This window comes from Lepidochelys kempii, chromosome 2 (genome assembly GCF_965140265.1).
Source record: "Lepidochelys kempii isolate rLepKem1 chromosome 2, rLepKem1.hap2, whole genome shotgun sequence".
NCBI lineage: Eukaryota > Metazoa > Chordata > Testudines > Cheloniidae > Lepidochelys > Lepidochelys kempii.
Window position 1 is genome coordinate 249,659,714 of NC_133257.1, and position 12,282 is coordinate 249,671,995.

Sequence of the window (12,282 nt, forward strand, 5' to 3'; positions counted from 1 at the left end):
AAACTGTATAGTGAATTAGTGAGGAGTGGGTGAGGTATTATCTTTTATTGGACGAACTTTTGTTTGTGAAAGAGACAAGCTTACACAGAGCTCTTCTTCAGGTGAACTGGTGAATTAGTAGTCAGTATTGATAAGCACAAAAGAGATCATGTGGCTGAAAAATGGTTTCTGAGACCATAGGAAACCTTTAATTAAGTGAGGCATCTCCAAAGGAGATTTGGATAAGGTCTGCAGAGTACTCAGCCCAGTGGCAATGAAGTGTGAGTGGACAGTCAAATAAAAGCTCTTTTTTTTGGATGCTCATTGGGCTGTTACAGTTGTGATTGTAGTGGTAGATAAATATAAATATCTCAGTCGTAGGAGGGGAGCTTATTCTACATGTCTTTCCCCGTTCCAAAATTTTTAATAATGTTTTAGCTACTTCCCGTATTTAAAAAATTCACAAATATATAAATAAATAATCACACCAGAAAGTGTGTTTATCCAAAATCCTTATCCTTAGCTATCTCTTACTTCAGTAATGATACCTATACAACTTATTGACTAGACAAGACTTATAATATAAAATATGGCTCAACGATTGATTCATAGAATGGTAGATAGAGCTGAATCATACACCAGCTGACACAGTATTTCCTACATGTAATTGTAGTCATCATGCCTGTGCTATTTTAATATAATCAAATAAATAACCATCAAGCTACCTTAACAGTTATCTTAATTGACTACTATTGTCAAGTCACTTTAGGTCACGTTAAGTCAGTTTAGATTGGAAAAGTGTGATGATTCTTGGTGCAAAGAAAAACAGCAACAATTTTGTGCTAGAGACGTGAGTGCAGCTAACGAAGCCATACTGACTTCTATCCTTCAGCATCTGTCACAAGCTGGTCGTGCACTGAATTGGAAGCCTGCTTTCTGAAACAAAGTGCACCTCCTGTGCAAGGCAGTCATCTGTCATCAGAGTATGATAGGGCTCACCAAATCCAGCCTTTGGGTGTGCTATTATATTGTTTCTGTAAGTGGAAAAGATGTCTTACATTTTCCTGAAAATATTATAAGCATATAACACTTGCACAATGTTTCTCTCTTGCATGTAAATAAATCCAGTGATCATGTTGGTGATTTTTTTTTTTGACTCAGAAAAATTTATTCAGGATATATTGAAAGACCTGAAGAAACACAAGGTGAACGTGGATAATCTTAGCCCACTGGAGCTTGATGAGATGGCTGATATTATTGCTGACGCCATTCAAGTTGTTGATGTAGCAGAAGAAAAGCAAAATGGAGCTGGAAAGTTTGAAGGAGAGACAGCAAAAGCAGAAGTCAAGGAAGTGGATGCACAAGGAGGAGCAGATTATGAGACTGGACTAATGGATGCCGATTTTAATATACAAGGTACTAGACCAAAAAGATAAACATGACAAAAAGCAATTTACAGTCATTTTCCTCTTTATTTTAACTGCAGTAGTATGGTCTCTCTTATTCATTGTTTTTTAAAGAAGACAGGGAGGGAGAGTTTTTGTATTTTTTGGCAGAGGTCGGGAAAGTTTCAGTCTTCAAATTTGCTTTTTACAATGTAGACATGTATGCAAGGTAAATGTGGCTATTTGTGAGCTCTGGATCTTCAAGCTCCATAAACAGGATAAAAGGTAAACTGTTCTATGTTATTAGGCCTAATTTCTCATTCTTGAGAATGAGATGTTTAAATAAAATGATAATAAAAAGAATTCTTTTATTCCCAGAATCTTGTTTTTAAATATATAAATGATAAAGCAAAAACATTTACCCCATTTTGCTTTACAAGTAATCATACTTTCATGTATCGTAATTGCATGCAGACAAAACTCTCAGACAAGCAAATATATACAAGCAACTTCTTCCTCTTCCTGCTCAGGAAACTAAGGAGATTCACTACACTTATTTGGTTGTGTTTGAACACAGATTTTTGGTGGTCCAGTAATCAGTAATCCAGCTACTGTGATTTTCATTAAAAACTCTACATTTACTATGCAGAAAGATATGATATATTACAGTTTTTACTTACCCCTCTCATATGGTAGGACATGCTGCAGTATCTCAGATACCAACGCTGTGTGCTATTTTGTGGCAAACGTTGTCTTTTAAGTTACTATCTTTTATTTGTTTGTTTATTTATTTATTAATGGGAACAGAACTCTTGTCAGCAGAAGTATAGCCCAAATTCCTTCTAATATGGATTTAGGGAAATTATTATTTTTTTTTTATGATCACTACTGTGTCTGGTTTAAAATGAAACAGTCCTATGGGTTTGTCCTGAGTCACACTGGGACAAATTACTGAGATATAATTCTTAATGTTTTTCAAAAGAAGAACCATTGACTTCAGACAGTGATGTGATTGCAAAGTCTGACTATAATTTAACTGCAGAATGGTGATTCATTTCTGAAGTCTCTGCAGCATGGACAAAAATAAGTTCTTTTTTGTTCCTTCATAATAACATAGTCATGTCAGCATCTGTCAACCAAAAAGCGCGTGCACAATGAATACATTGCTGCTGTTTGTTTATGTATATAATTATGATATTGCTTCTAGCTAGAGTCATTTTATTGATTTTTTTTCTGAGGCTTTGGTAAACAGTGGTAAAATGATAAGCAATACCACTGCAGTAGTTAGCATAATACACTGCTAATTTGACTCTAATTGTGCTGTTTCTATTGACATTGCCTTAATTTGCTGTCCAAATGCAGCTAAAAGAACAAAACTGAACTACGCTTTTTACTTTATCCTTTCACGAGATCATCTTAATGTTTAATCTCTAGTAAAGAAGCTATCATTAAAAAAGTAGAGTAGTCCATGAGTAGTCTGTGTTTTAAAAACAAAGTTCTGTATTTTATAACTACATGTATATCCTGTTTATGTCTTACAGATAATGGAGGACATGAAGAAGATGCTAGAGCTGATAAAAAGGTAAAGTAAAGTTTGGTAAACCAAATATTTCACACTATCATGTCAGTAATTATTTCTCTATAGTTTTATTTTGAGGCATAAAATAAAACATTCAAATCAATATAATTCTTATTTATTTACAAAATGTACCCACTCTGATTTATACATAATGTACATAAGTTGAATAGATGTTTAATTAAAATTTAACTAAACTGCGAACCAGAAGAAAAATATCTCAGTTTAGCATCCTCTCAAACAAAAGCTTGGGAATAGATCCTGAATGTCAGACAAACTCAGGCTCCCACAGGAATTGAATTCAAGCACTGAGGAATCTCATTGAAAATATCCTTTTACAGGTCCCACAAATCTCAAATCTGGGGAATGTTAGCAATAGTGACTCAGGTGACATCTCCTGTTGAGATGGAATGTGAGTAAAGAGGCTCTATCTGAGGAAACATTTTAGCAGGAAAAACGATGAGACCTTAAATCTCAAGGATTCAAAATTGACTTCCTTTAATTGGGTTTCTGTATCATCACCCTTTCACCTCCCCATGCAGGGATAAAATCTGCTCAAACTGATGAACATGAGAGGAGAGATTTTCAAGGCTCATCCTCTTCTGGATAGAAAAACCAGGATCCGAAAGACAAATTGGCCCCAAACTGTGACACCAGGCTTGGGACCTCAGCTAAGCAGCAAATTTGAGGATATTTTTGTGAGCCTTGGCTCAGAACTTGGGCACTTAATTCATTCACTAGTTCTTTTGAGTATCCTTGATTCTTTTTTCTGGGTTGCATGTAGAAAAATTAACTCAGAGAAGAGTTTTGGCAAACCAAAGTGAGAAATTCTATGCAATGTACTATGTCAACTGTCAGGTTGTAGCTAGATCTACCTTAGTGTGTCAAGAAGCCATCCATGATGTGTTTATAACCAGGTCTCACCAACAGCTGTCCATATACCAGGCAAGAAGAATACGCTAGTGGACCAGTTCATCTGGAATTTCAACCATCCACACAAAATTGCTCTGAAGAACAAAGTGCTGCACTTGCTGTTTCACCAGTGGGGTATTCCACAAACAGATCTTTCAGCAACACTTTGAATAGGAGAGGTGACAGAATGGAAAACAGCTCTACACAAAAGAACTTCAGATGGGGTTTATAAGCAACCAGCTCCTCTCTGGGATAGCCCTAGATATAGCAAAAATTTATGTAATGAACATAGCCCCCTCTGTGAGTTTTCCATGAATATGCCTTGATTTTACGAATTTGTTTATTATTTGACTTCATTAGACACATCAGTTCTATGATCAAATCACAGCCTATGGATTGCTCACAAACTACTTACCACAACAATTTGCTAGAGACAATTCACTATTCCTGCAGTGTAATTGGACACCTAAGTCACATGGTATTATTTCTGCTTCTGATGTGCTATCTCCTAAAAAGCTATTCAGATATTTTCAGTACCAACACTCATGCAAATACGTATTTCTAAAAGTAATTTGCATCATTTCTCATTTTCTTGAGCATAAAATTTTACTTTCATCAATATTCACAAAACACAAACATAAGGGACTATAAATACTACCATATATTGAATTTGAGATTTGGTTTTCAAACAAATATTTCTGAAATCTTTTTTTGCCATATTCTCCCAATTCTGTTCTAAGATGTCTCAGAGAACAAAGGTTATCAAGCTGAAAAGAGACATTTCATTTTGAAACAATGTAAGTCCTACAGTTAAAGTTAACACTTAAGTTTGACATTGCATATAAATCTTATAACAATATAAAAACTCTCCCAATATAGTGGAAGCTTTCAAGATTCTTTTCATATTGTGCTGTAGTTTTATTTTCGGAATGTAAATATATTTACATATACTCTTTCTTCATATAAACAGATCCTGCAAACACTTATTTTAGTAGTCCCAATCACATGAGTAAGGGTTTGCAGGATTGGGTCCAGGTGTTGTACGTGATAAGTAGACCTATGCCTCCATGTGTTTAATGTTACAAAGAGCTCTATTCTTTTAATACAGGAGAACAATTTGAGTTTAAAACTAATGGACTTCTTGAATGAGAAATCATTAACACAAAATCTGCCAGATAAGCCTACTTCTGAAGAGTCCTTTAAGACTGAAACCAAGAAATCAGAAGACTCAGATTCTTCTTCTTCCTCAGAAGAAGAAATGAAGGTTGGTGTTGAAAATGTAAAGAGTGAGACTTTCTCAAGGGAACTGGCAGCTGAGAAGAAAACTGAATCTGAACCTGACTCTAAAGAGCTGAATGAGATCCACTACTGGATTAAGAATTCTTTGATGCGGGATGAAAGTGCCTATGAAGAACCTCAAAAAAAGATGGGAGAAGGGCTACAGCTAGAAGTGAAGTCTTCTGAGGAGGAGGAATATGGCTATATTGTGACAGAGAAAGAGTAAGTATAGTAGCAAACTTGAATTGCATTTTTTAAAATGGGGAAATGTAAAGTGGTTGTAACTGATGAAAAATGAAAGTAAAAGAGGAAGATGCTTATACTGTACCACTTTTTGACACATCAGAAACACTTTTTTTGGCAGCCAGCTCAGTACTTTGATGGAAATATGAGAGTAGAGATGCCATTCTGTCTGTGTAGAAGATATACAATATGTAGGCCCTTTACTTACTTTTTGCTTGGTCCTCTGATGTCCCCGTGATCTGCACAATATGTCAGTCAGTGTATTTATGGTTAAGGATGTGCGCTTTAAATATCTGACTTCAAAGTAGCCTAAATATCAATGCCTGAGTCATTCTTCAGAAAACTGATACACAATAACAAAGCACAACATTTCCTTTGTGGTTCCATTTTGATCTGAAAATAACACAATCCAAACATCATGAACAAAGCTAGCTGAGAATGAAAGACCTAATGATTTCAGGACATGTAACTAATGAATTTGACATTTAATACTATACTTCAAAAAGACAGCACCTCCCTCCATGTGAAACACAGTGCTCTAAAGAGGGGGAAAACATTTGGAAGTTTAAAGTTTAGACTTCTTTTTTTTTTACTTATTTCTTGAATAAAAAGTTTGTGTTTTGTTAGAGGCCCCCCTCAAGTGGTGTTGAAAATGATTAATTGCTAGTATAAATCTATGTTCAGCACCATTATAGAAAGTGTGACTGAGACTACTGTAATGGTGCTGAAAATGGGTGTATCCCCTCCGTATGAGCAGTTAAACCATTGTCTACAACCATTGAGGAAGGGCCGGGAGGGGACCCATTGCTGACAACCACTGCCAGAAATCTGTTATTTTCCTAGTGTACACAGGGCCCTACAGAACATGGACAGTATCTGACAGAGAAGCTCAATGACCGTTTAGCTAAGGGTTTGAACAGAGTTGTTTTTCTTGAATTTTGGTGCATTAGATTTTTTGCTTTTGGGGGTTAGGCAGGTAAGGAGTGGTTGTTAGCTATTTCTGCTGGGAAGTGGGGATACATTTAAAAAATGATGCATTTCAACAACTGTCCTCTTTTCATATCTTTAGTACCTTTGCTATGGTATTAAGTTCTCCTAGTATAACTCTTGGAATGATTGTTTGTAATGAACTAATAGTAACAAACACCATTGCCATGTTTGAAAACGGAACAATATCCTCTACAATGGGATATAGCTATAAGTATGTGTTATGTTGGCATATATTCATACCTAGAGAGAGGGAGACATTGGCACTATAGCTAGAAAAATATTTAATCTACCTGCTTATCTGTAATACAAGTGGAAAAATTATAGGGTTCCATACAAGTTCAGAAAATCTGTTTTACATTTTACCCATTATCCTTTGTATGCATGCATGTTTTATTTTTGTTTTAAAGTTTCCATTGAACTCTGAAATATTTAAACATTAAGACATGGTAAAAAATATAATAGGGTTCAAGAGCAGGGTTGAAATTTAAAGCCTATTTCTAATATGCCTACATTTTGGAGCAATGTACAACATGCAGCAGCTTCCCTGAATACTTTTCAGTTAGGACATTCAAGTTACAAAGCTAATATTAAGGTTCAATTTATTTAACCCAGTAATAATTTATACACAGTAAATGGACAGGTGAAATGCAATGTCAGATGTAGTGCCTAAGTTTAGAATATTATTCTCTGTATATTATATAGTTTTTTCTTCTTCTCCCACATAAAGCTATACGTTGCCATTCTTAATATGTCAGGTTTTTTTATTAGCCAAACTGTTTTGTAATGATGAAGCTTCATATTTACAGCTGAAACCAGTAGTCAGCTGGAAAAAACAAAAAAGTCCTACATATTTATAAACTGGGGATGTCAGCTTGAGTTTTTTTACATTCTGATCTCAAAATGCAACTGAAAAGATTGCACTCAGCAGTATAGTTGACAGATGTCAGAGGTGATTCATTCACTATTAGATTCTCAGGCTTCCTTGGCTTTGCAAGTGTGACCCAAGGAGATATTTAAGATTCTGGCATTAAACTCCTCAGATGACAGCTTTTAATTGCGCCACAAAGCAGAGATAATATTTCCATGTAATTCTTAAAGAAAAGATTTGTGATAGTTTAAAGACTTGCCATAATGGCAGCCTGGTTGTCACTAGCAAGAACAATCGGTCACTCCTGCTGTTTCGTCTAGTGACCTTTCAGATGCTGAGAGCAGTACAATCTATACAAACCGTACTATCCATCTGGGCTAATCTTAGGAACAAATTGACAGTCTGTGTAGGCAATTGTCTAGAAAATCCTCTTGGGTGCTGCTTCAGCACTTTATTATGGTGAGAAACCAATCAAAATGGGTTATTTCCTTTATTTACTGTTTGTCCCCTTTAAAAAAAATTGGAACTACTTCTGTAGATGCTTTTTTATATGGGATTTGTCCTTCCTGGAAGTGTTAACTCTTTCTGCTAATTGTAGGTCTAGTCTATGGCAAATTTACAGGAAGAAAAATAATTTAAAGGATGTTATTTTATATGTTTTTAACTTTGGTGTTATAATTATAAAAGTTTCTCATATTATGACATGGACGCATTGATAGGGACTCCAAAATTAAGGATAAAAAATGATTTTGCTTTTGAGAGTGCCATTAACCCCGCCTCTTTTTTCCCTTCTGTTCAAAAATGGAAAAATTCTTCTTAACAGACAATAGAAATGCCAAAATAAAGTGCATTTTCACATATAGTCCCGTGAGAAGGAGAACGAAAGCTCTCTCACATTTACATACCTTTTAGCCTGTGGGAGCGTGCACTGGGTTGGAGACTAGGAGACCATGACCAACATTCTTTTAAATGGGTGCCTAAAGTTAGGCTCCCAAGTCCATTTTTAGGCATTCAGCATCAGGGCTGGTTGGGAAATTTTTAACAAAATAGTTTTCCATTGGAAAATGCTGGATTGTCAAAATTAAAACTTTTCATGAGAACATACGAGTTTTGACAAAACTTTCTTTAGGTCCCCGATGGAATTTCTGGTCAAAATCAGAGAGCCACCCAAGAATAATCAATAATTTGGGAAAAACAGCTGAGTAAGGACTTTGAACCTAGGTCTCCTATATCCCAGGAGTGTACCCTAACCACTGAGCTAATGGCTATTCTGGCAAAGGGAGGTGTGGTCTTTCTCTCTGTTTTTTTTTACAAAAAACTTCAAAGGGTCTCAGTTCCATCCTGATATAAAACAGGACAAATTCTGAAATCTCAAAAAGTTTACAAGACAAGAAATAGTTTCCCACCCAGCGCAACTCAGCCACCTCAGTTTGAGTGATTGCAAGCTGCTGGATGCTCAGTAGTTTGAATTATCAGGCTTTGTACAGGTTTGGATGTATGGAGTTAGGACGCTAACTTTGAACATCCATTTTTGAAAATATTGGTCCAGGAGTTCAAATCTCAACTCTTCTGCAGATTGGCCTTAATAATTCTGTGTGCTTCACAGCCTTTATTACTAAGCCAGGCTTTAGGTGTCATTTGCCCCGTTTTTTATTTGGAGTATGATTCTGGGAGATTGCACAAGGTTACTCTGAGAATAGATTTCATCTGTTCATCATCAGAAGACCACCATGATGGATATCCACTTACCATACTGAAAAACCACAACCCATCCCCAGAACCTAGAAGCAAAAAAGCACAGAGTTATTAAAGAAGTATGTAGGTAATCAACAGTCATATGTGAATGATATGTGTACTGCATGTAACCCTTCTGCCAGGTGATGCTAGGTCCAATATCAAGAGGTTCTTCTTAACAAGATAAAGCCCCCACCCAGTAATCTGGAAAAACTAAACACCTCCCCTTGCCTCCACTGAGAGCCAGTGCTTCCCCACTCACAATGACTGAGTCTGTGTAACAAAAGAAAGCTCTTAATCAAAGGGAGAGGTAACCCAGCGTTAATTTGGGAAAACACTGTAACAATAACTTGAAAGTACAAAACTAATAAGTGACACACCCACCCCACAGTATCTTAGGAAGTGGCCTTTTTCTCAGTTTCCCACCTTGTGGTATGAACATCCCAGGGACAAATGTCTCTTAACATGCCGCTCCCCTTTCCCTCCGCTCCCCGCTTCAGTTTGTTATCCGAGGTCAGCAACGTCCCCAGAGTCCAGGGATGTAATTGGGTGGATTTGCCTCCTGCCCCAAAGGGGAGAGACTGGTTGAGTGATGCCTGTGCTTTTGCTCACCTGTGTTTCTGCTGTCTCTGCCACTGCTTGTCGCTGTCATTGCTGTCATCACTGCTGTTGCTCAGAGCTTCAACCTTAACTGCTACCTTTCGCTGCAGTGCTGTGTTCTAAGGTTCTACCAGAGAGGACAGTTCTCAGGGATTTCAACTCTTTAGTGATTTCACTGGGTAGTGAGAAGCCTCTCTGCTGCTGCCTATTTTACGTTGTCTTTTCACCACAACACTGTCTACCAGGTCTAAGGTTCAGCCCTCTTAGATTAGCTTATCAATGAGTTCAGCTCTAATGGTAACTGAGAAAGAACCAGGACTCTCAAATGAATCTAGGCAGCTATGTTGTTAAACACTGGAGACGGGGAGGGATGGAAGGAGCAAATGGGTTCTGGGACTCTTTAAACAGGTCTGCACCACCAGGTAGGAACACTTGTCCCAACCCCCTCTGACTTTAACTTGGATATGGCATCACTACCCCCTGTTTAGCAAGTGAGATTAACATTTAGGGTGCCCCTCCTCAATCAGGGCATGTTAAGTACAGTCCTGCCATTCTTTGCTTATATAATAAGGATAACAACATTTCATTACCCTTACCTTTAATACCAAAGTGAATTTTAACCCTAAACAGCCAAAACTGATCACTTTGGCACACAGGTCTGTCTGCTGATACCCGAGACAGAGTAGGTCTGTCTATGCACATACAGTCTGCTCCAGAGGTCTTTCCCCATAATTCATCACTACATGTCAGGGGAGAACTCTTTCAGACCCTGTTTACATACATAATCATAACATAGTACAGTATGGTGAACTGGGGAAGGGGTCTGTGGGCCTCATTTAACCTTTGGGTTGCACTTTGGACATCTCTGAATTTTGGGATTAGTCTGTGAGATTTATGCTTTATTTTTGTTTACAGTGTCAATAATTAAAATTGAACTACTGCAGTATCTCCTAACACTGTGTAGTAAATTTTGGTAAACATTGCTATTTGTAATGGCAATGACAGTACAGTTCATTACAAAAAAGTAGTGTATTTAGTGCTCAGGAGAGATCCTGGAAGGTGAATCCTAAAGCTCTGAAGTCCTGTAAGTACAGTACAGTCAGTTACAATGCAGGCTTCCCTACACTGCTTCAGCAATATACCTCAATTCTGTACTATCTTACTGATGAGCAGACAGGCCTCAAGATAAATCCTTTATTATGAACAGAAACTATGTACAGAAATGAGGTAACAAAACTTCCTAGTACTCTGGGTAGCTGCAGCCTGCAACTGCCCTGTCCTGGGTTTCTTTCTTTCTTTCTTTCTGTCCCAGCAGGAAGTGCATCATAGTCACAGGAAACCAAAGTCTGCATCTAGAGTGTAGAGGAAATATGGTATCTTTACACTTCCTGAATTACTTACTCTATAGTGCATCTTCCCTTTTTTAGATCCCTTTTAAAATTTATTGAACTAAAACACTTTTGAATAAAACTAAAAAACTATTACAAATAGAATAAAATATTTAACAGTCTGTTAGGTTGCTCTAACAAAACATTAACTTGTCTTGATCAGCCCCTTAGGGCATTTAAGCAATCTTCCCGCTTTGCTGCATTGCAGAACCTCTTTAGGCAAGTCCTTGTCTGTAACCAACTGTTTACTCTCATAGGCAATAACAGGGTCAGTATAGGAACTGTTTTCTATTTGTGTGTCTGCTTTTACTTTACTTTTCTCTGCCAAGAACATAAGAACATAAGAACAGCCATACGGTGTCAGACCTAAGGTTCATCTAGCTCAGTATCCTGTTTTTCGACAGTGGCCAATGCCAGGTGCCCCAGAAGGAATGAACAGAACAGGTAATCATCAAGTGATCCATCCCCTGTCACCCATTCCCAGCTTCTGGCAAACAGAGGCTAGAAACACCATCCCTGTCCACTGTGGCTCATAGCCTTTGATGGACCTGTCCTCCATGAACTTATCTAGTTCTTTTTTGAACCCTGTTATAGTCTTGGCTTTCACAACATCCTCTGGCAAGGAGTTCCACAGATTGACTGTGCGTTGTGAAAAAATACTTCCTTTTGTTTGTTTTAAACCTGCTGCCTATTCATTTCATTTGGTGACCCCTAGTTCTTGTGTTATGAGAAGGAGTAAATAACACTTCCTTATTTACTTTCTCCACATCAGTCATGATTTTATAGACCTGTATCATATCCCCCCCTTAGCTGTCTCTTTTCCAAGCTGAAAAGTCCCAGTCTTATTAATCTCTTCTCATATGGCAGCTGTTCCATACCTGTAATCATTTTTGTTGCCCTTTTCTGAACCTTTTCAGATGTCAGGTATCTTGAGCAGTGTCCTACAATTCTTTTGTAAGATTTTACGTTCATCATGACTATGAGCAGTGTGACTCTTTTTTGATCACAGTGGCTTTGACAGGCCAGAGCCCATCTTGCCAAATTGTCACTGAGGTTTTGTTTCTAACTGGAAGAGGACTTGCTCCTTTATTGTAATACTTTGTCCGATTATACTTTCCCAGTTTTTTCCACACTATCACAGACTCCTTTGTTAGCCATCCTTTGGGGTTCTTTTGTTTTTGTTCCATATCTGGTCATCAAGTATTTATATGTCTGTTGCGGAGGAGTTCAGCAAGTGACTTTCCATATTGCAGTGGGCAGCTCTGTAGCTGAGTAGTGATAAATATAGATCTTCCCTTGCATCCATTGCTTTTTTTTTTAGCAAGTTCT

At 37.4% G+C, this 12,282-nt stretch overlaps 1 protein-coding gene across 3 annotated transcripts in view; it reads left to right on the top strand.

Moving 5' to 3' along the window:
- The window catches only part of PTPRN2 (protein tyrosine phosphatase receptor type N2), a 1,054,095-nt gene that overhangs the window by 443,100 nt on the left and 598,713 nt on the right, over window positions 1-12,282 (top strand). For all 3 annotated transcript variants that reach the window (XM_073334545.1, XM_073334547.1, XM_073334546.1), the window contains 3 exons: window positions 1,141-1,395; window positions 2,906-2,946; window positions 4,961-5,352. In XM_073334545.1, coding sequence (XP_073190646.1) covers window positions 1,141-1,395; window positions 2,906-2,946; window positions 4,961-5,352 — 688 coding nt within the window. The remainder of the gene's footprint in view (window positions 1-1,140; window positions 1,396-2,905; window positions 2,947-4,960; window positions 5,353-12,282) is intronic.